General features: G+C 39.9%; 3 protein-coding genes across 5 annotated transcripts; 1 reads left to right on the top strand and 2 right to left on the bottom strand.

The window, feature by feature from the left end:
- Nucleotides 1-932: 932 nt before the first annotated feature.
- On the bottom strand, nt 933-10,631 carry LOC113128015 (putative RNA-binding protein Luc7-like 1). Its single transcript, XM_026303032.2, has 10 exons — nt 9,992-10,631; nt 9,491-9,585; nt 8,341-8,439; nt 6,635-6,745; nt 5,288-5,431; nt 4,900-5,076; nt 4,189-4,349; nt 4,068-4,097; nt 3,378-3,533; nt 933-1,960 (listed from the first exon to the last, which is right to left on the bottom strand). The coding sequence occupies exons 1-10, from the start codon at nt 10,050-10,052 to the stop codon at nt 1,729-1,731; spliced, it is 1,266 nt and encodes a 421-aa protein (XP_026158817.1). The 5' UTR covers nt 10,053-10,631; the 3' UTR covers nt 933-1,728.
- A 1,094-nt stretch (nt 10,632-11,725) lies between these two features.
- smdt1b (single-pass membrane protein with aspartate-rich tail 1b) lies at nt 11,726-13,350 on the top strand. The gene is made up of 3 exons (XM_026303033.2): nt 11,726-11,920; nt 12,772-12,930; nt 13,125-13,350. The coding sequence occupies exons 1-2, from the start codon at nt 11,759-11,761 to the stop codon at nt 12,907-12,909; spliced, it is 300 nt and encodes a 99-aa protein (XP_026158818.1). The 5' UTR covers nt 11,726-11,758; the 3' UTR covers nt 12,910-12,930; nt 13,125-13,350.
- A 180-nt stretch (nt 13,351-13,530) lies between these two features.
- On the bottom strand, nt 13,531-18,934 carry LOC113128014 (TRIO and F-actin-binding protein-like). 3 transcript variants are annotated; one of them, XM_026303029.2, is made up of 11 exons: nt 18,764-18,934; nt 18,468-18,536; nt 18,172-18,261; nt 17,910-18,004; nt 16,744-17,416; nt 16,290-16,524; nt 15,552-15,663; nt 15,272-15,431; nt 14,956-15,069; nt 13,826-13,912; nt 13,531-13,713 (listed from the first exon to the last, which is right to left on the bottom strand). In XM_026303029.2, the coding sequence occupies exons 1-11, from the start codon at nt 18,788-18,790 to the stop codon at nt 13,567-13,569; spliced, it is 1,809 nt and encodes a 602-aa protein (XP_026158814.1). In that variant the 5' UTR covers nt 18,791-18,934; the 3' UTR covers nt 13,531-13,566. The 3 variants fall into 3 exon arrangements, with proteins under 3 accessions (XP_026158814.1, XP_026158815.1, XP_026158816.1); XM_026303030.2 differs by having other exon boundaries at nt 16,744-17,386; nt 18,764-18,931; XM_026303031.2 differs by having other exon boundaries at nt 18,446-18,536; nt 18,764-18,811.
- Between the last annotated feature and the right edge of the window lie 4,490 nt (nt 18,935-23,424).

Raw genomic sequence — 23,424 nt, 5'->3', positions numbered from 1 at the left:
CTGAATGTCACTAACAATCCTTTCTCTTTTTACCTTGTGCAGGTGTACCTGGTCCTGGAGCTGTATATTGCTGATGTGCAGTTACTGGTCCCACCAACCTTCAGTGTCTATTTGTTGTTTATTGTTGCTGTTCTTTTCTCTCTCCTCTATCCACTCACCCCAACCGGTCGAGGCAGATGGCCACCCAAACTGAGCCCGGTTCTGGTTTCTTCTATTAAAGGGGAGTTTTACCTCTCCACTGTCACCAAGTGCAGCTCATAAGGGATTTGTTGGGTCTGTATGTAAAGTGCCTTGAGATAATGTTTATTGGGAGTTGATGCTGAACTCAACTGAACTGTAATAAGTTGACTGACCTTTAAATTGTTTTATATATGTGTATGCAGTCTAATGCATTCAACGGGCCTACCATAAGAACTAATTTGCAAAATGCTTCATAACTTGATATTTCACAAACTAACTCCGGAAAAGACTAACTCTGGCAAATTCTGAAAGCAGATGGCATACAGTCAGCCAAAAGTGAAACAGAAAAGAGGCTGGATATTAATCCAAACATCTCAAAGACAGAACTTTAGGAACATTTTTAAGTAAAAAACAACTGCTGGCCTCACCCTGACAGTGCATTAACAGAGAAAATGCCCTTTTGAATGTCTGAGTGCTGCAGGAGTTGAATACGAGTCAGTAAAATGTTCAGTTTGACTGAGGGTGGCCAAGTATAACGTAATTTCAGTTAACACCTTTGAAACGTTATCTGTGTACATTTGTGGTATGTATCACTAAAGCAGAAAGGAGTGAAAAAGACTGGTTCATTGGCTAGAGAACAAGCTCTCAAACACAAAATGTTTTTTAGGCATAGGATGCTGCACTGGTGTCGTACATATAAAATGCTAAATTTGACTAAAATGTATTGCAAGATAAATTTGTAAAACACTGCATTTGAATGGAAGCTGATAATTTTATTAACTTTATGGTGGCACAGCAAAGTATATCCCTGTCATTACATACAGGTATCACAGCAAGCAGGAGAGAAGTCCCTGGGCCTTTTAAATGTCAGTATGGAAATATGTACATCACTGATATGCATTGACATGTCAGGGACTCAGTGGAAATACTTGCATGACCTGTTTGTGGGAGACAAATGACTTTATTTTCAAATGACAAGCTCATTACTGCATTTTGAATTAAAGGCAGGCTCAAGGATGCGTATCAGACTTCCCAAATGAGATTTTTATGGCTTGAAGGCAGAAAAAATACAAACAAGTCATTCAGAACTCATTGCTGCAAGGGTTATGCCAAATTAACAAGTCTAACCCATGTAACTAAATTCACAGCTACTGAAACCATTTCCTAATGAAGAGGAAAAACATTAAATCTTCAACTAACGATAAAAAACTAAGCACTTCATGTGATTAAAATAAAAAAGTACAGCTTCTGTCACTGTCAAAATAACTGTACAATAAGATCAACATGGTGGCATAAAAAAAATGACTGTACTGCTTCCAGGTCACTCTAGCCCCACCCCACTATTTTTTTTTTAATTTTATTTTATTTTATTTTTTTTAAATAAAAGTTGGTTTGCATGTTTGCTTGACCGCCACCACAAAAGTTAAGTTGTTCCCTCACCCCTGTCCACCCCAACTTTTAAACATAAACACATACAAAGCTGACACACACGCACACATTCGCACCAACACGCTCTCGCCTCTCCATGCTGGATGCACCCCACTTGGTTCATATCTCCCCGGACTCTCGTTCCTCCGAGCTGGAGCGTCTATCCCGTTCGTATGACAGGGATCTTTCTCGTTCCCTGCTTCTGGCCATGTCCAGAGAGGTGGACCTCTCTCTGTCCTCCCAGTACTCTGCCCGGTCTTCACGCCATCCGTCTCCTGCAACATCTTTCCATCTCTCCTGGGACAATGAGCGCTCTTTCTCACGAGTGTGAGATGATCGTTCCCTAGAAGACCTGAGGGGGAAAAGAGAGGGAAAAAATTTTTGCACACTTCATGCACATTATTTCAGTCTGACTGCATATGTTTTTGCTTCAAGGACAAAAAGTTAGGACAATGTTAGACTACTATTCATTTTGCAAGGCAGCCCGATTTAAACAATACTGTAGGAGTTGTGTTTCTCAGTGTCAAGTCAAAAACTCAACCATATACAATTAATCAGAGAAAAGCAGAAAATCCTCACATTTGAGCAGCTAAATCAGTGATAGGCATTTTTGTCTTGAAATTAACTTTAAATAAATTAAGTGAAAGTGCGGTGGCACAGAGTGAATAGCCATTGCCCTGTCCACCCTCAATACCACGGCTGAGGTGAGACCCTTGAGCAAGGCACCGGACCCCCAAATGCTCCGGGTGTGCATATTGTGTGTTCACTGCTGTGTGTGCACTTGGGTGGGTTAAATGCAGAGCACAAATTCCGAGTATGGGTCACCATACTTGGCCATATAAGTCACTTTCACTTAGCTTCTCTTCATTGACTCTCTGTAAAATACAGAATAGAATTTAAAATCCTTCTCACATACAAATCCCTTCATGATCAAGCTCCTTCATACCTTAAAGACCTCATAGTACCATATTATCCCAATAGACCACTTCGCTCTTAGAGTGCAGGTCTACTTGTGGTTCCCAGAGTTTCCAAAAGCAGAATGGGAGGCAGAGCCTTTAGTTATCAAGCTCCTTTCCTGTGGAACCAGCTCCCAGTCTGGGTTCAGGAGGCAGACATTCTCTGTACTTTTAAGGCTAGACTTAAAACCTTCCTCTTTGACAAAGCATATAGTTAGGGCTGGCTTCAGGTAACCCTGAACCATCCCTTAGTTATGCTGCTATAGGCCTAGACTGCCCGAAGACCATCGGTGCACTGAGCTCCCCTACCCTAACCCTCCCTTCCCCTCTCTTCCTCTCCTCCCCCCTCACATGTATATTCCACCATTGAATGTCACTAACCTTGTGCTCTTTCTCTCCCCTAGTTTGTGCTCTCTCCCTCTCTCTCTGTACCTTCTGCAGGTGTCCCTGGTCCTGGAGCTGTATATCGCTGATGTGCAGTTACTGGCCCCACCAACCTGCAGTGTCTATTTGTTGTTTATTGTTGCTGTTCTTTTCCCTCTCCTCTGCAGATGGCAGCCCAAACTAAGCCCGGTTCTGCTGGAGGTTTTTTCTTCCATTACAGGGAGTTTTTCCTCTCCACTGTCGACAAGTGCTTGCTCATAAGGGATTTGTTGGGTTTTTTGTTTTTGTAAAGTGCCTTGAGATGACTTGTATTGTGATTTGGCGCTATACAAATAAAATTGAATTGAATAAGAAATTGCATATCCATATCCATGGGGGTGAATACCTTTTATAGGCACCGCAGGTTTCTGCGATAGACAAAAGCCTCACCTCTTCCTTTTGCGTCTATGAGAGTGGGAGCGCGAGCGATGCCTGTCCTTGTGTCGATGCTTCCTCTCTCTCTCCCGGTCCCTATCTCCACCTTCTTCTCTGGAATGAGAAGAACGGTGGCGTCTTGAACGATGGGAGGACGAACTGCCGCCATCTCTACAAAGATGTTTTTATGAAGACAAGATTATTTCGCACTCAGAATAAAAAGAAACAGACTCCACTTCTTTAAGTAACAAATTATCACAAAAGGCTTTCATGCTGCAGCGGAGGTGGTCATACAAGTGCATGCTGATATCCCATGACCATTTTAATTAGTGGACAACAGCCTACAGAGTAGCCACAGTCTGTCAACACTTTTCTGTCACACAATCCTTCTGTTCTTTTTTTTTTCCTTACATGTAAGTTATTTAATAAGACAAGCTGGCCTGCCTCTCCTGCTAAACATTTACCCGTTTTCATAACTGAATCCCCACAAACAATATCCCCCATTGCTCATTGGTTACGGCTCTAAATAGCAGCATAATCACATTTCTAAATGAATGTTCACCTCTATGTTTGTCCACATAACTATTTCATTTAAATAATTCTCTTTTTTGCCCTAACTTGGGATCAAGGCCTGAGATTCTCAGCTTGTGTGCATGAAGCAGCAACTCACTCCCAAACAAATGATTCTGGTCAGAACATACATACCTATAACGGTCTCCACTTCTAGATCTTGACCTAAAAAATTAAATACAAATAAGAAAGTCTTATTGTGCTAACGACATAACTTTTGGTTCCTAAATAGTAACAGTGGAAGTCACTTTTATACCTCCTGCGCTCCCTCTCCCTCTCTCGTTCTCTTTCCCATTCTCGCTCCCGCTCTCTCTCCCTTTCCCGCTCCATCTCCCACTGACGCTCTCTTTCATCTTCTCTTTCACGTTCCTCTCGTCGTCTCATTCGCATTCTTTCTTGTTTCTCTATAACTGCTTTCTGGTTTAAAAAAAAAAAGAAAGAAAAAAAAAAAACATTCAAATGAGCAGACTACAAACATGACTGCAACTAAGAATTGTACTGTATTTTCCAGACTATAGGTAGGACATTTTTTTTTGCACACTCTGGTCTTGCAACTTACATAGGGAATTGACTTATATGTGTATATTTACAGTAATTTAATTAAGTAGTCACTAGCATTAAATGGCACTCTTATAAACTAAAATAAAGTGCAAATGTTTATGTTCACACGAAACTACAACTTCTAGTGTAACACAAATGAAAATACCGCCCAAAAGAAACCACTCTACTGCAGACTTCATAGTGCAGGTAAATAAAATATGCAGCTGAAAAAGAGTGTCAGCATTCAGGCAACCCAAGAGGGGAGGCAGACACACGAGTTACACACCGAAGCGATTTATACATGATTTCTGTTCAACAAGGCTGTTTTTGCTAAAAGTGACTAATATTCTGGTGCAAATAACAGTCTGGAAAATACAGTAACTGTACAGATTAGAGCAGCATGCGCTAGCTCCAGTACATGCCTTACCCTTAGCTTTTCGAGCTTCTCACGGATTTCAATGAAGCCAAGATGCAGTTTGCCCCCAAAGTGATCGGCCAGGCGTCGGTCATTGTCGTGCAGACCCAAATAGGCAGAGCACACTTCACACACCCGTAATTTTTGTTGCTGAAAGCTGGAAGCTGGCATCGAGTTTCTGTACACATCCTACAGGAACAAAGGTTTTAGTGCAAATGAACAGGGAGAGAATTACACTAATTTAATTTAAAAAAAAGCCCAAATTACACTACTCATTATTTTCAAATGCATAGTAATATCTATTATGTTGCATAACTTTGGACTTGCTCTGTGTAGAGGATGTGTTGTTATTCTGACCTATTTTATCTTGTTAAAGAAAAGCAGATATCAAATTTTATACCTCAGCTTCTTTCTTTAAAGCCCGGGTCTTTTCCACTTTTTCCAGCAGCTGCTGAGCCTCGTCTACGTTCCCCTCACCTCCGAGCTGCTCTGCCCGGGCCAACAGCTTCCCGATTTCTTCATTCAGCTCGTGCACACGCTCAGCCTTTTCATGACAGGTGAAATTAAGACAAAACAGACAAAAAAAAAAAAACATGTTTTGAAGATTTGATTATTTTCTGGGGGTCAATTTGATATTTTTCCAGGCGATTAAGTACTATCTGGTTTAAAGTACATCAGTTTCAAAGACTGGATATGTGGCCAACACCACCTATACACCATTATTTGGCTAAAGGCCACACATTGTAAAAAGCTCATTCCAACAATAGACCTGTAGGTTTTCTTAAAATTTTGAAATCACCATTATTATTATTATTATTATTATTGTTGTTATTACAGGGTGTGTGTGTGTGTGTGTGTGTGTGTGTGTGTGTGTGGAGGCGGGGCGGTCTGTAAGATGAGAGTGGTGATTAGATGGCTGGATGTTGTTGTGTCAGGGGCATGGGACTAATCTGGCAATTAGTGTTTTGTATTTAGGAGGTGAGTAGCAGAGGAGAGTTCTCTTCCTCTGTCGTCAATGCTGACAAAGCTGTCAGTGACCAGCCGGAACGACATGGAGTTGGAGGGGGAAAGATGTTTTCAGCCAGTGAAAGGAGCTTTTGGCAACAGGATTGTGCTGCTTTATGGCCAGGATGAGAGAGAGTGTGAGAGAACTATAAAGACATTTGTTTCTGAAAAAGGAAGCAGTAGAGAATTATTGAAATTTTCAGTGGTGTTGGTGGGTGTGGGTCTATGTCCTTCTATGGTTGCGTGTACACGTTTTACAGTGATACCATTTTGGCTGGTCCTCACAAATCCAAATATTTTTTTTGAGGGTTAAAGACAGGGTTTTAGGGTTAGGATTAGAATTGGGTTTAAGTAATGGTTAGTGTCTAGGGAATGTGTTATGTCTATGAGTGTCCTTGCAACAACAGTGAGACATGACTGTGTGTTGGGTAGGCTGATGATCGCTGTTAAATGTTTAAAGCATGTACCACCATTTTATTTAATACTGCATTATATTATTGACCATATAACAACCTTGTATTACCATTATATCACTGTTACAGTATATTATGTTATATTCCAGTATTATGGTTATATTGTCTAGAAATTACATGCTTTACATTACATAGCTCTTATTCAGCTCTGTGCTGCTTTAACATGGGAATTTACCTTGAATTTACCAAGGCTCAATAAAGTCTTATCTTACAGTTATGTTGTCTTAGCTCATTTATTCACACCAATTATGCCAAAAGTGGGTTTTCACCTTTGCAGCCACTTCGGCGCTGATCTCATCCTGTGTCTCAGCTAGTCTCTTCTTGGCCAGCTCCGTCCTACGGTCACAGTCAGCAATGAAAGACTGAAGGTGTTCAGCAGCCTGAAAGAAAACATGCAAGATAGGTTTTGTGCACATTAAACATACATTATTATTTAAAAACTTTACCTACACAAGGTTCACAAAATTTATATTTCATTTTTTTTAATAATCAAATAAGTTAATTTCATATTACTTGACAGAATATTTAATGAATGAAGCTCATTTTAGTGCCTAGTCTGAACGTGCTATGAAGCAATAAACTATATCTGCTATTCTAATAGCAGTGATCCTTTGACACAGGGCATGTCTGCCCCATTCATTTACCCTGCTCTCAGTCATCCTGTCCCTTCTAGACCAAGCTCTGATATGCTTGGATGTGAGAGCAGCACAAGAAAAACAGGGTGTGTCTCACTTTTATGTCAGACATCGAGCCAATTAAAACGTATTCACAATGGAAAACATAGTCATGAGTTACTGACTGCACTACAATCCACACAGCATACAACACAAACAAAACTTAGACTTGAATTTTGCAAGGAAATACTCCACAAAAGAAAGTAGTTTGATGTGACAAGCTTAATAACACTAAATCTCTTAAAAGAAAGCTCTTACGGCAGGAACCATAAATAAATGTTAGCGTGAATTACCTAGGCAGCTCTGAGAATGATCTGCAGTTCTGGGAGGAGCCGAATAAGTGACTTCATTGTAAATTAGTTTCAGTTTTCAAAAGGTTTTAAGGTTCCTCAGGTTACAAATACAGGAGATCACAACCGTCTTCACATCTTCTCGATGTCATCCTATTGATTGTCTGTCTTACTTTAAGGCCATCAATCCCTCTATCCTTGGTGTTACATTAAAGTAGCCTTGTTAGCTTGGACAGCTATAATTAAGACAGTAACATCACCTGTAAGATTTAGAATAGTAATCACTAGTTGAATTATTTGCTTGATCAAAAATATTAATTAAAAAAAAAAAAGAAACAGGCATCCTGTGCAAGTCAGAGTATGCTCTGGAGGAACAGGCTGGTACTGAAATTGGAACTGGAAATACAAAAAAATTAAAAAATAAAATGCTGAATTGATTTTGATACAAGTGTTGGTGAGAAGATAAATATAATGAAGTCCTAGTTGAGTGGTATCACTGAGTTTTAAAACTCCACACTGATTTATAATAACAGGAGGCAGGATTTTGCAACTTTGGTTATCATAGAGGCAATCATTTTATCTTGTATCATGGTGACTAAGAAAAACAAAATTGCACTGCTGAAGTTATAAACTGCAGTGATGGGAAAATGCACTTACAGCAAGTCTGTGAAAAACAGCACTGACATATAAGGTTTCTAAGAAGAGGCTGACAGGGTATAACAAGTAACTTAATTGTTAATTTCCTAATGTTACGATCTTTTACCAGACAATAGCTAGCAATGTTCATATTATTGGTAAAAAGGTCTGGTAACCACAGAGGATCCAGGAATTGTAGTTCAACATGGATGACGCCTCCAAATATCCACCAATCAATCACCAATCAAACCCCCTGCATGTCACTCCGGACAGGTGAGGGTATTCCATCAGATACATGTGAATTAAGTGAAAGGAATCAAAGAAAACAAACGCTGTCTGCTGGGTTATACATGGTGGTGTGTGTATACAACTTACATCAAGTTCAAAAAAGTACTCCTGCTCCTTAGAGGCAATCTCATAGTCTGCTCTGAGGGCCAGGTCATGGACTTTCACACACTCCCCCAGGTCCATTCTCTGCAGAAATCATAAAGACACCAATGTATTGTGCTCATATGCCTCATTTCTTTCAATTTATATTCACTTTTAACAAATGGCATTTAAATGATTCTAATAACATGAGGAATTGAAAGCTCTCTGTTCTCTGTCTGGTAAACAAAAGACACTGTTGGTCACCTGCCTAAAACCATCCCTGCACTGAAACATGGCTGTGGGAGCATCATGATATGAGGGAGCATCTCATTGAGTTACAGGGAGACTGGTGAAAGCTGATGGAAAAGACGAGCGCCTTGAAGAAAATGCGCTCTAGACTATACGTGAACTGAGAGGCTAAGACTAAAGTGATGGTTCATCCTTCAGCATGACACTGACCGGAAGCATAAAGACAAGACAAAGCTACAGGGACTTTGGGACAAGTGTGACTATCATTGAGGTGTCAAACCAAAACCCAGATTTAAAGCCTATAAAACACATGTGGAAAGACCTGAAGATGGAAGTTTTAAACTCTCTATCCAATCTAAGTGAGCTTGAGAGGATCTCCCAGATCAGCCAGAATTGGATCAACAGACCAAATCCAGGTGTGGAACTCCCATAATGACTTTTATCTGCAAAAATTTCTAAAAACATATTGTCACTTGCTGATTAGATGCGACAGAATGTAGAATGTTGGGCAAAAACATATATTATCAATTTAAAATTAAACTGACAAGACAAAATGTGTCAAAACGAAGGGGCCTGAATTCTTTCTGAAACCACTGTATTATCCTTACTCACTTTTAGGATTTTTTTTCCCCCTCGACCACTATGACACAGTGAAATTGTAGGTTGGAGTCAGATAAAAACAGGCTTTTGTCTCTTTACAATCACTAGCCTGCTGCAGGTTTCACAAATTAGAAAACTTTAAATACAAGGTTGAGTCCAAAACTTTAACCTTTTGTAATCACTGTAACACTTTAAGCCCCTTTAAGCTGGAATAATGTTTCACCCCAAAACCAATGAAACTGACTGAAATAACTTTGACTGTGAGAAACATAATGTACAGATGCATGAGTGTAGAAACGAAACTCACGGTGCCTGACAGGATATCATGTGGACAGGAATCCAAAAGGTGACTTTTGCAGACTCGCTCATCTGTGAATTTGATTCTCTGCCGCATTGTGTCGCCTTTGAACAGACAAGCACAAAAGCAGACACAGGAGTAGAGTCTGATCATTACTGTTTGTGTTAGCAAGCCACAGTTACATGCTAAACCACTTTGGTGCAGACAAACTTTAAACATCTTAAAGCCCAAACTTAGCTAATAAAATAAAAAAAAACATATTTTCGTGAGGAAAGGAGTACAATGCTAAGGTGTTAGCGAGGTAGTTGGATGTTAGTTGGATGTTCCTAACAACTAACTTGCCATGTAAACTTATGCCAACAGGTAGCCCAGTTAGCTATTAGCATGGTAGCTGTCCTCATGTCGGACGCCTCGCTGTCACTATCTGGCGGACGCGTTAGCCTGCCCGGCTAATGCTAGCACCGAGACAGAAACGCTAGTATTTTTTCCGCCACAGCCGGTCGAGCTCACCGTCTCTCCCCGTCCCCATGAGCTGGTCCAGCATCGCTCGCATCTGAGCCTGGGCAGACATGTCTAACTAGGTACCGTAGTGTGAGTCAGTCCTCGCCACATGCAGCCGCCTCAACGCAGGCCCCGTCGGCGGCTCCTCCACCGCGGACAACTTTCCCACAGCGGGAGAAGCCCAAGGCCCCTGAGCCGGTGAGCCGGTGAGCCGGTAAGCTCAGCGGCACCGACACGAGTCCGACTGGCCGGTTATTCCTCCACTTTAATGAACGCTAATGTCACTTTCCAAAGGTGGACGACTCTGGGTCGGCTGAGCAGGACTGTTTGAAACCTGCCGGACTCGGCTGATCTAGACAGCGGGGACTGGATGTGGGCCAAAGCTATTTCGACATAAACAGCCAGTTGTTCCGTAACACGGCACCAAAGTGCATCTCAAGCCAGGCAGGTACAAGTTGTCGAGTTTATTCAACGTCGTTTCTTCCGTCTTTACACTTCCCCTTCGTGCGCGTGGCCGCCGAGCGCGCGGGCCTGCCTCGAGGAAGTGCTGCAGTCGGTCTCGCGCCCATCGGTGTCGGTGACGTTACCGTGAAAATAAATAAAACAAATAAAATGTTTGTGAAAAGTGGTTTCTGCTCAGGCACCTTGAATATCGTTGGACAGAAGAATAAGAGAACTGTAAACTGTCACTTAATGAGACCGGATCCCCCATCGGGCCAACCGGCTCCCACGTGCCTCAGGTTTAATTCCCAAGGCTGTAATTTGGCTCTGCATAATTTAATTAGGCATCTGCAGCACTGATGGGCCTTCCACTCGTAGACTTGTTTTTCACACTGTTACAGTTTTAGTTTCTGTTGTGTAAAGTTTTATCAAATTGCTTCCAGTTGTTTCCTGTAGTACATAAAGTCCACAGCAATATGGCGTTTATCCTTCAATAAGCGTGTTGGAAGGTAATTAACTAACAAGCTATTACTTTGTCGTTATGCCCACATTTGTCGTTAGTACCTGAATTTTCTAAATAATTGGTTTAGACTAAATGTGTGCGAATTTTTCATTTGTTGGTTATTTTTCCTTTCTTGTTCTAATTATAGTGTTTTGGGTGTATTTTGTGACAAGTAGAGCACATATGTATAACCAACATGCACCTGGGTCTGTTTATTTAACTACATAAAGAGAGGACATGGTTTCTTTCTTTCCTTTCCTTTTATTTATTTATTTATTTATGTTGTTTTTTTTGGCCTGGCTTTTCCTTTTCCTTATCAAAACCACGATGCGTCAGACCTTTTGATCTAGTTTCATTTTAATTTTACTGCCAAGACAGATGTGTCGCAGTCTTTTCCAATAACTAAATATAAAATGTAAGAAAATTGCGAATAAATCCAAAATCAATAATCTCTGAAGCTTAAGTTAAAATTTTGATAGTTTTTAAATTTAATTTGAATTGTTTAAAAAATATATATATATTTGCTTGTAAAAATGTTCGATTTCATATCATAAATCCTGTTGTAAATAAAGTAATAACATTTATTTACTGATCTATTTATTTATTTAGGGGGATGAAAATAAATAAATACATGTCAGTTGGTGACGTCACAGTGTGTGACAACATAAAGAGGCTGGAAGTTACATATTTACACAAATATCTGGTTTGTAAAAATACTTAAACAACTGATATAAAGCATCAAAACTATTCTTTATAGGTGTTGTTTTCTCCTCACGCCCATAATAAAAATGATCCCGGTCCCACCCCCCCTGTCTCACACGGCTACTGGAGCAATGGCGACCGGTTTACTGCGACTCCCGCTACGAATTTCCCTGAAAAACACGGTGATAATGAGCCGTAACAGCCGTTTGGAAACACCGAACATTTTCAAGACGACTCAAATTCGCACCAGGGTGTCGACGCCGACGGGGGCAATCCTACCGAAGCCGGAGAAAGTGAGTTTTAAACCGACAAGAAATATAATTGAGTCTGGGCAGGACTTAGCGTTGGATTGACAGCAGCTGTAGCGAATAGAGAGGTAGAGTGCGCGTCGTGTTAGTCAAGTCAGCCAATCAGAGCGTGTCTACACAACATACACACTTTCAGGAAGTAATCGCCCCTTGTTTTGCTAATTTAAGTCAGTTTTGATCCAAAATAAATGCTTTAATCAAATAAGTTGAAATGTTATGTCGATAGAGGACTGGTCTCAGTACAGTTATTTTGTCTGGCGACTAATAACATGACCTAAACATTACGCAACTTAGTGTACATTGTTGGTATTCTAGTACAACTATATAACTATATTCGTATTTTAGAAACACAGGTCATGTTTGCAGCGTTAATGATGTCCCACACAATTGTTAAGACTCACAACTCACCTTTAATTTGTGTAACGTCTGAATATTATAGGCCTACATTTTTCTGTTCCTTATGTCTGGGTGGAGTTGTTAAATTGTGCAGACTAAACAGAAGCCCCAAAATAGGAAACTTCTTCTCAAGCCCAAAACATGGTCCACATTTAAGCAATAATTGCCCAAAATGATTTAATTAGTTGATTCAGGGTTGGATAAATCTGCTGTGAGGCTGGTGTGTCCCTATTAACCAATTTCCACATATTTTTCAACAGTGTAAAAAAGTCTGTTCTTGTGTACATCTCTACTAGAGTAATGCCAGATACAGGAATATGTAGAGATAAGTAAACCATATAAACTAGACCATGACACTGACCCACTATAAAACACCAGTTATGTCAGCTGACATTTATTTTAAAAATATCTTTTAATTTTGATTTCCTCATGTTTTCCAGACGCCATTTGGTCTTACCCGCATGACAGTAGTGGTGGTGCCTTTCCTGTACATGGGAACTCTGATTAGCAAGAATTTTGCTGCTCTCTTGGAGGAGCATGACATCTTTGTCCCTGAGGATGATGATGATGATGATTGAGCTACCTTCAGAAAACAAATGGTAAAGTGTATTAGCCACACCCAAGTTAAGCTTTTAACACTGCTGCATGTACCTTTTATGCACAATCTTTATTCATAGCCAACGGGTGGTTAACTACATGTCAAAGGGTTGAGTTGGTGGCTGATTTGTATGTTTGTAGTTTTAAGGATTGGTTAAAATTGATAGCTGATGACATTTTTCATTTATATCCATAGGCTGCTTAACAACACACCAGCCAGCAAAGACGACGAGGGGCACTTTGACTTCCATATACACCCCTCTACCTCCACCTGCCCCCTGCACTCTTCTATTTATTTTGTTTTCATTAAAACAATTTTTAGGAAATCTCATGTGAGGCTATCAAAGCTACTGGTCGAGTGGTCAAGCCTTCACTCGTTTGCATGTTTGCGTCTGTCTACTCAATAAACAGGGTGGGTTTCATGTGGAAAACACTTATTTAATCTTAAAAACACTTTTTGGAGAATGGTTTCCATATGTAATAGTTACTATTATTCTGTCTCAGAAACGTTCTATCAAACCAGATCCTTAACAACACTTATTCTTACTGTAGTAATGCAGCCTAATGACTGTTGTTACATTCTGTGTATAGTTTGTATTGGCTTGGTGTCTTTATTTTACAACAGAATTTTTTTTGAGTCAGGTCTGTCTTGCTCCCTCCTGAAGTGCAGCATTGGCCAGTCTCAGGTGTTTGTTGAGGGAGCCCATCTCCAGCTGACTACAAGCCTTTGTGTCACTTAGCTCGACATAGGCCTGTTTATAACGCTCATAGGCCACTTCTTTCTCCTAGAGTAAGGGTTGAGACAAATATGTTAGACACATCATATTTAAGACTTACCTTCAGCACTATTATTTTCAGTTATGTGCATAACACAAGAGGTTAGTTTATAAAACATACCTTGGTGACAGACTGTACTTCATTCTGCATACAGTTGATTTCTTTTTTGAGATATTGCACCTCATTTTCTTTTGCTCTTAGTAAAACCTGAAAGACATAAAATGCAACTTCATGCTCTTATCAGTAAAATAACTGCATCTAACTTATTTTCCTAATTACTTACTCAGCATATTAGTTTCTTAATTAATACTAAAGTCTCTACAATAGTAAACTTCTAAAATGCCTATGTAAAACACTTTTAAAAACAATGTTACAGCCTGGTTTACATGAGAAAACTAAAGTAAAAGTAGTTTAGCCCAATATCAATTACATTAAACTAGGGTACTGAAAGTATTAATGTGGAATGAAATTGAGTATAATAGCCAAACATGAACGTGCCATTAATAAAATAGTAAGATTATAAGAATCAGCACTATGTCAGAAACCATCATAATATCAGAGTTCAGGGGATGTTTTGAGGCTGTTTGTTTTGTTGTACCTATAATTGAAACCCAGACAATAAATTTACAAAGTAATAAAACACCGAGGCAGTGTATTGTACTTGTGCTAAAAACATAACGTCTGTCATCTTTGCTTGATAAATACATTTTTTGATAATTTATCAACTATCAAAATAGTTACCAAGAAACTTTCTGTTATTAGTTCATCATTGCAGATCTACGTATGATATTTAAATAGTCACATATATATGAATCAATCTGAACATCTTGAGAAAAAGTCAATAGTACAGTACAAGTACTAGATTGTAATTTTAAAGCATGCAGTGTAGTCTTCCCAGCAGATGGCAGTATCTGCTGCTCCACAATGTGTACAGTTGCAACCACAAATGAGGCCACCAGAATAAAAAGGAAGGTGTGACAGTGTTGCTTTGGGGAGCTACTACTGAGGACAAAGCTGTTGTATTTTTTTTATTAAAGTGGGTTCAAAATCCCTCAGCACATACATCAAATGCTGCTTTGTGCCTTCATATGATGACGATAATGTCAAGATTTGTCCTTGAAGGCCCAAGTGAATTTTCAGGTGCATTAAATGAAACTGGTTTGCAGCAGGAGGTTACGATGTTTTAGTATACATGCATAGAAATTGTGTTGATCTAATTTAGCCTCAAACAAACTTAATACTATCGGTACCTCTATGTCTGATGCGGTTCGCTGACTGGTGCCAAGTTTTGCTATATCTGACTTCTGCCCTGTGATGAAATAACGCATACGGCTGATCTCTTCTGCTAGTTTGGCCTTAAGCTCCTGAAAAAGCGAATGTTTGGAGGAGAGTGGAAATCATGTTATAAATAAAAAGCATCCCTATTATTATTGTACCTTATCACATTTTCTTAGTAATGTAACCCTAGAATAACAAACAAAACCTATAATCTATTAATTTACAAACTAGTATGATTTTCTTATTAAAGAACAAAAAAGTCAAATCAGGTATGTGCTGTATATAAACCTGGTTCTCTTGTCGGAGCTGCTCCAGCTCTGTCTCCTTGTGGCCGAGCTCAGACTCTCGCATCTTGCTGCTCTGTTCAGTGCAGCTCAGCTCCAGGCACTTCTGACAGTAGCGTTCTGACAACACATCTAATTCACTGCGCAAGACATCTGCATGGGGCCTGACATGCACAACCAAACACGCTATAGATTAAATAATAATGGACTATCGTGCAATGCGTCATAGTTGAGCATAGAACATCTTAAGCCTCCAGTGAGAGCTTGTCATTTATTAAACTTACATGTGCCCTCTGTATGATGTATCCATGTGTGCAGCTCCTCCAGACAACCTCCTGGCCTTCTCCACCTCTCTCTCCAGCTCCTCTCTGTGAGCTGCTCTCAGTGATTCTAAAGCTTTGATCAACACTTAATTAATTAGGAATGTAATTATGCATAATGTGGAAAATTGTTTCTGGATTCACTACACAGCTTTAAACACAAGATTGTAGAGTACAATGTGCAATCAACACAGATTAAACTAACCAGCAATATATAAAGTTGCAACCTTATAGTACATGTAAGTAATATATATTGCAATTATCTGCAATAACATCCTGTATGTTTTACTGAAAGAGGTCATCCTGCAGCATTAAGAAAGTTGAATATATTTAGAAAATATTTCTTCACTGTGGGCTACTTTCACAAGATCTGATACTTCTTCTACCACTGACGGTCCAGAGATATTTAAAGCTACTAATAATTGTCACAAGGTTGCTGGTGGTTGTCAAAGATAACAGGTTATTAAGATATTTGATAAGTGAATCAAAGTGGTAGTAGCAGGAAAACAGGGATTTAGAAGAAAATATTGCAGTACAGTATATGATTTTGAGGTTAAAAGGTCAGGAATAAATCTCATTATATGAATGTACAATCAGGAAAGCTGTATGCTTAAAGAGAGCACCTGCTAACAAGAAACGGCTTATCTTGATTTGAGTTTGTACTGTTCTATATAAGCTGCATGACACTACTTTCTGACTTACCTTCAGCAGATGCCTGGTTCTTGTCCTGCAGCATCCTGTCTCTATCTTCTTCCAGCTCCCTGATCTCCCTCTCATGTTTCTCCTGCATCTCCTGCAATGCTTTCTGATGGGCAACTTCCATGGCTTCAAGTCTTGCCCTACAGTGAGCCCCAGGGCCACATGGGCTGTCCACTTCTATTCCCATAGTTGCATGTGCTATCTTGATGCTCTCCACTTGCTTTTGAAAAGAAAGGGCCTGGGAGATGAATTTACAGAGAATGTATGAGTGGTGGGGGTGGAGGCATGGGTATAGAGGTTCAGAGAGAAATTCCAAAATAAAATAAAACAGATGAAGAAAGGAGGACGGGAAGACTTGATTTACAGTTTGGGATCATGAATTTGCCTCTGGAATATCTTTATAGAATTTCTACTCTTCACATTTGTATTTATGAAATTAATGTCACTTATATCTTACCTCCATTTTAAGAGCTTCAGCTGTATTAATTGGAATAGTTTGGACACCGTTTATTGATGGAAGAGCCCCCTTTGAGTTTGACATATCAGTTTCTGAACTGATGACAGCATGTTCAGAATCTTCAGGGTTCAACTGATAAGTCTGGGTGCTGACTAGAGACTCTGATGGTTCTGTTGTGCTTGACTGATAAGCCTGGGCTCCAATGAGAGCCTGTGCACTCATATCCATAAATGACAGCGTCTCGAATTCTGCCCACTTCCTGTTGACCTCTGAGTCCATAGTTTCAATAACAGGCACAGGTACACTCCCCTTTTTCAGTTCCATGGAGTCCCACCTGCTGTTCATCTCACTGAGGTAAGCCCCTTCCTCAAACCACTTGTTCCTCTCCTCCAATCTCTTCACTTGCTCGCGGTCCCAGCCCTCCCCTTCTTCTCTCTGACTGGCTGGAGAAAAGTCTGTGTCCAGATCTCCGTCCACAGTTTGGCAGTGGTGGGCGGCCTGATGGGAGTTTGCAGCCATGGTGGTGGACATTGAACTGGTAGGTTCACAGCCAGAGTCCTTGCAGGTGAATCGAGCTGGGGGTTGGTATGACGACGGTCTCCAGGAGGGGGGGTTCTCTTTCTCGCTGCCGGTATCCGATTGGCTGAGGTCAGAATGAGGGAAAGACAGCAGGCTAGAGTTACACATCAGAGGAAAGATGAGAGAAGGGGTTCACTACAGACAGACCACCCAGTCACAGTCTGCATTTCTGCACAATATTCAGGCGGTTTCATGTCAATGGAAGATCTGGTGAATAAATTTTATTGATATTATTATAATATGTTATATGTTAATATAATTTTGTACTAATATGACAAAATAATATACAGTAGTCTCTCAGCAGTGGTGCTAAATGCATTTGACTAAATACTATACTTAGTACAATTTTTAGGTAATAACATTATGTATATATCTAATAATCTAAAAATTGTAATATATAACACTTTTATCTAAACTGAGTGTCTTTAGTTTTGAAACTAGGTACATTTTGCAGGTAGTTAACAATTTTGAGTATAGGGCTTGTATTTGTAATGACCCATTTTATGATGTGGTATTGCTTCTTTTTCTTAAGTAAAGATGCTCAGTACTTCCTCCACCACTGTATCCCATTATAGACTCAGACTCACTGCGCCTTGTTCTGGATAGCCTGCTTTAGTAACTTCACCCAGTTCCGTCTTATTCTGGAGGTCATAGCAGAGAGAGTGAACACTGCTCTCTTTGTCTGGAGGAGATCAAAAAGACAGAGCAAAGACACAAGTGCGCATGCGCAGGAACACAGAGTTAAACAGGAAACAAACAAGTAATAGAAAGTGGGGCAGGTAGAGAGAGAGGTGTCTGACTGTCCATCTGTCTGGACAGTACAACATAATGAGTATGGTAAATACATACTTCTATTTGGAGTCCATAGTTCTTCTCTACCTCACATTCTGACACATTCACACAGGATGTCAGGTCGATCTCTCCATCCAGATTATCTGACTACAGCACAATGAGAATAGTTTACATTTAGTCAAGTCAAAAGAGGTTCCAACCTACACTTGAAAGAAGAATGAAATTGTCTTGTAGTATAATTTGACTCATGAGGGCAAAACCTGCATAAAATCCTTTCAAATCATGTAGATTAAATTCTGTAGGTTAAAGTATAAGAGATACTGTGACAAACCAGAAACCAGGTCAGGTCATACCTCCTCAACCTCAGAGTCTCTGTAGTACCTCAGGCAAGTATCACCCAGAACAAACCAGAGTTTTCTCCACTGGGCAAAACAAAATAAAGTAAATGACATTCAATTGTTGTGTTGCTTATGAGTAAAACTCAAGTCATATACATTTTATACATGTGCTCTCTCTTTTAAGAGTGAGCCGTGCTGTCCGTTGGCTTGTGTGAGATTGTGGTTACAACATGAACTACAACAAACTACAACCTACCTTTATTTTAGATAAAGTAAAATAATAAATACATGTTACAAAAAAAGTTATTTACCTTGCCATTATCATCCAATCTGGACATCCATCCCTTCAAGCAGTAGCATCTACAATTAAAGTATTAAGAACAAGCTCTTGAAAAACATTCTGTAGTGGTTTCTGACTGACACTTGGTTGTGAAACGGAAACGGAAAACTGTCAGTGGCAGACACATATGTCTGCGATAGCTAGATCATTAAGTGTGCACAGAGAGGCAGGCAAATCGTTAAAGCATGAAGAATGGGAACATGAAAAAGGAACAAGGGTAACATGCAAACTGTGATCTTCAGTGTAAAACAGCGGGAAATAGGAAGTGAAAGTCGAACTTATAAAACAGTATGAGGCTCACTAGAAAGTAAGCAGGTGTATTTGAAGTATGTTAACACCAAATAACAGAAAATACTCACCATGCATGCATCATGTTGTGTCCAATATGCATATTATGTGATAGAAATGGAAATATTGAGAGAAAAGAAAATGACGTGAAGTGAAAAGGGGAAGTTGCACATAACACTTATAGATGAAAACATTGTTCTACAAAGATTAGCACAGCACTGAAATAACAAAACGTTTGTTAATTTTGTTTTATTTTCTGATTATCCTTCTCTATGTTTTTTTTTTTTCTTCAGCAGACACGACACTGCTGAAGCTGCAGGACACCTTGTTGTGTACCATCCTAGAATCTATTAATAAGGATGATAAATTATATGATCCTGCTGCCCTAAATTAGAGAGCGCTTCCTATTGGCTTTATGTCACAACGTGTTTCAGTGAGAGGGATGCCTGAGGTAAAAGAGCTGAAATAAATATCAAGGATCTGCTTTATCAAAAATAACTCATTTTCCTCGAAACAATTATGTTTATGACTTATTCAGATGCACTCATGGGGCCATTCTCACCTGTGTCTGCGGACATTCGGCTCGCTCCTTCAGCTTTGAGGATCTTTGCTTTCCACCTTGACTGTATGAACTCTTTGATAAACAAACATATAGGGTTCCAAATTTCGCTGTGTTTTAGTATGCATTTTATTGTGAATATTATATAATTGTACCTGTGTATGAAGCGATGCTGTGGACTGTCTTCGAGATGCTTGTCCATTATTGGAGTCCCGATGTTTCTCTCGTCTGTCTCTGCCTCTCTCTCTGCCTCTTCCCCGCTCATCTGGCTCAAGTCTTGAACTGTAGATGTCTATTTCATCTTGATACCTTCAGAACCACATTATAAAGAGAACACTTACATAATATTCTTTTTACCTCACTAATACCAGTCAGTCATTAAAAGATATCCCCATGCTGCAAAACCTCAACAATTAAAAACAAGGGAAAAAAAAGAACTGAACTGAACTGAACTGAACAGGAAAATTTCATGATTTTTAAAACAAGCAAATATACCTTGTCTCAAATAACATAATAAATAAGATGTCTTAAAACTGGTGCAGCCACAATAAACACAAGTAAATTTTATTAATACAAGGAAAAGATTTAAGAACTATTTTCTCAATATATAGGAAAAGTACTTAAATATAGCAAATACTAGTGTCATTATCTTTAAATAAGGCTATATATGCAGGAATTATATCTTAAAACCGGTAAAGCTAGACTATATCTTTATCTAAATACTAAGAAAAGTTTTAAGAATTCTTTTTTCAATGTGAAGGATAATATATTTAAATTATTATCAAATGGTTTACAACTATCTTGAAACAAAGCTTTATACCCTAGAATTTTTCAAATAAAATCTGAATATTGTACTTATAATAAAAGAGAAACAAATAATGAAATACATTTCAATACACTTTTGTCACCTCTTTATTGTGAACTCCATGAGTTGGATATGGCCAAAAGCAAAAAATGCAACAAAACAACACAATGGTTTTATGGCTAGAAATGGCCTGTATGGTTTTATAATGTCTTTCCTGGTTCTATACGCTCTCAGTAGTTTGGGATGCCAGAAAACATTTAAAAAAAAAACCCCACCAATTAACATTTAAAATGTAGCATAACCAACATAAAGGCCATTATTGGGCAAGTAAATTAAAATGAAGATCTATGGCAAGATAACCAATGTAACAGTGCTTTAAACCTTATTAAAAACAAATGCTCTTGCTATGTATTAAAGGTTATCAAATTGGCCGATGTCAAAACATGCTAACAAGCCCAGCGGCTAAATTATTATAGTAACATGCGTTGTATGGATAAACTCATATGTTATTAATTCTGTTAGTGTGCCGGTGTTTCCTTCCCTCTGCATGAGAGACGGAGCAACGCATACACTGTGGCCGTGCCCTGACCTACATGTTACACACACGGCTTCAGCTAATGATGGCAGGGGAAAACCATTCGTTTCGAATACGTAATTACATTGTATCGTATTAGAATTGATGCTGACCATGTTTATCATGTGTGGAACAAATCTGAAAGTAGAAGTGCGTGCAATTCAGATGAATATTCTTGCTAAAACACGCAGGATAACTTTCCTCAATAAATGTGTCTGTGCATACACAGGAAAGAGATGAAGAGGGAAAATTAAAATCGGCCAAAAGAAACGGCATCATATATCGACCATCGGCTGCCCTGATTTCTAAATATCGGCATCAGCCAGAGAAAACCCATATTGGTCAACCTCTGCTTAGGATATGTCAGGTGAAAGGCATACTAACATGCCATGAGATACATCACACTAGCATAGATGTCCTCTCTCAGGAAGGTCACCACAGGCATGGTTCCAAGGGCCAGTAAGCATTTGGTTTCGCAGACAATCAGGACAGGGCTGAAGAGTGGTCTCGTCTGAAGAACTTAACCATAAGATACACTCGTATCTTATGGTGAAGTAAGTAATATGAAATTTCTTATTCATGCCCAAATGCTTTTACCTCAAGGACGTGAAACAGCCTCATGAGTTATGAGTTACTTATTGTGATACATGAAATTAAACACATTTTAACTGTAAACTATTGTAAAACAACTTGTTGCCTGAGAAATGTTATTCTGCTGGTTGGTTTTTGGTGTTTCTTTTGTTTCGCTAGCTATCCAAAAGTATTGTTAATGTTAGCTATATAACATTAACTTAGCACCAAAAACAGCTAAGCTGGGCTGTTAAATACTTAATGGACGATGTCAATCATAAGGGCACATTTACACATTTAAACTACTTCTGAAAATAACAAAACAAAAAAAACAACCAATTTATTCAAAGTTTAAAGTATTTTTAACAAATAAACATACTGTTATAAATTAGCTACTATCAGTCTGCACCTTGCTAGCTAACGCTAATTAAAATTAGATAGAATACTAACGTCTCAATTCAAATTGATATTAGCTAACGTCTTCTAGTTAGATTAGTAAGGAGAAACGTAGAAGTATAGAAGTATAAAACAACAAACTAATCTTACCTTTCAAAACTGCAGTTTCGGATGTGTTTCGTCCATTCCATCTTTATTCGTGATGCCATAATAAGCCAGAGAGCGTCCGGTGAAAAACAAGCTAACGCCATTTGACTTGGCGCGTTTTCAAAGAACTGGAGCATAACCGATGTGGATTTCCATTGGAAGATACCATTACATCAAGAAGGCGGGGGTGTATAAATGTTATAAATATTGTAAGAATTTGATTAACTGACGACAGGGATGATTTTCAATTTACATAATAATTTAATAATAATTTTAAAATTAAAACTGCCACCTTATCGTGGTGGAGGGGTCTGAGGAGCTAGGAGCTATGTTGTCCGGGGCTATATGCCCCTGACAGAGTCTCCCAAGGCAAACAGGTCCTAGGTGACGGACCAGACCAAGAGCGGTTCATTGACTTCTTATGAAGCAAACATCAAGGACCATGACGTCGCCCGGCATGGCGAAGCCAGGGCCCCACCTTGGAGCCAGGCCTGGGTTAGGGGCCCGTTGGCGAGCACCTGGTGGCTGGGTCTCCCACCCAAAAATCCAGAAAAAAAGCCCAAAAAAGCAAAAAAGGGGCCGCCCTTCTGTGGACCCACCACCCGCAGGAGGATCCATAAGGGGCCAGTGCTCAGTGAATTGGGCAGTGGTCAAGGGTGGGGACCCCGGCGACCCGATCCCTGGATGCTGAAACTGGCTCTAGGGACATGGAATGTCACCTCGCTGGGGGGGAAGGAGCCTGAGCTGCGGGAGGTCAAGTGGTACCGACTAGAGATAGTCGGGCTCGCCTCCACGCACGGCCTGGGCTCTGGAACCCAGCTCCTTGAGAGGGGCTGGACTCTCTTCTAATCTGGAGTTGCTCGCAGTGAGACGAACAAGTAGCTGATGGTTACTGACGGGCTACTGCCGGGCCAAGAGTGCTGCAGCCCAAGTGGTGACGGCGGCAAAAACTAGGGTATGGGAGGAGTTCAGTGAGGCCATGGAGAAGGACTACCGGTTGGCCCCGAAGAGATTCTGGCAAACCGTCCGGCACCTCAGGAGGGGGAAACAGTGCTCTGCCAACACTGTTTACAGTGGAAGTGGGGAGCTACTGACCTCGACTGGGGATATTGTCGGACGGTGGAAGGAATACTTCGAGGAACTCCTTAACCCCGCCAACACGTCTTGCATAAGGGAAAAGCAGGGGCCTGGGATTCGAAGGCTGATCCATCCATCACCCAAGCCACTGAGGTAGTTTGGCAGCTCCTTGGTGGCAAAGCACCGGGGGTTGGATGAGATCCGCCCCGAGTACCT

The sequence above is a fragment of the Mastacembelus armatus genome, chromosome 1 (genome assembly GCF_900324485.2).
Source record: "Mastacembelus armatus chromosome 1, fMasArm1.2, whole genome shotgun sequence".
Lineage (NCBI taxonomy): Eukaryota > Metazoa > Chordata > Actinopteri > Synbranchiformes > Mastacembelidae > Mastacembelus > Mastacembelus armatus.
This window is presented reverse-complemented; position numbering and strand designations above follow the sequence as displayed.

Bases quoted from the DNA above. Each gene is read 5' to 3' on its own strand.
- LOC113128015 (XM_026303032.2), bottom strand. From the start codon at position 10,052: ATGTCTGCCCAGGCTCAGATGCGAGCGATGCTGGACCAGCTCATGGGG. The intron at 8,440-9,490 runs GTGAGTTTCGTT...TGATTTCTGCAG, and splicing joins ATGATATCCTGTCAGGCACC to AGAATGGACCTGGGGGAGTG. The intron at 1,961-3,377 runs GTGAGGCTTTTG...TTTCCCCCTCAG, and splicing joins CATAGACGCAAAAGGAAGAG to GTCTTCTAGGGAACGATCAT.
- smdt1b (XM_026303033.2), top strand. From the start codon at position 11,759: ATGGCGACCGGTTTACTGCGACTCCCGCTACGAATTTCCCTGAAAAAC. The intron at 11,921-12,771 runs GTGAGTTTTAAA...CATGTTTTCCAG, and splicing joins TCCTACCGAAGCCGGAGAAA to ACGCCATTTGGTCTTACCCG.
- LOC113128014 (XM_026303029.2), bottom strand. From the start codon at position 18,790: ATGTCCAGATTGGATGATAATGGCAAG. The intron at 18,262-18,467 runs GTATGACCTGAC...ATTGTGCTGTAG, and splicing joins GAGACTCTGAGGTTGAGGAG to TCAGATAATCTGGATGGAGA. The intron at 17,417-17,909 runs GTGAGTCTGAGT...GTGTAACTCTAG, and splicing joins GCTATCCAGAACAAGGCGCA to CCTGCTGTCTTTCCCTCATT.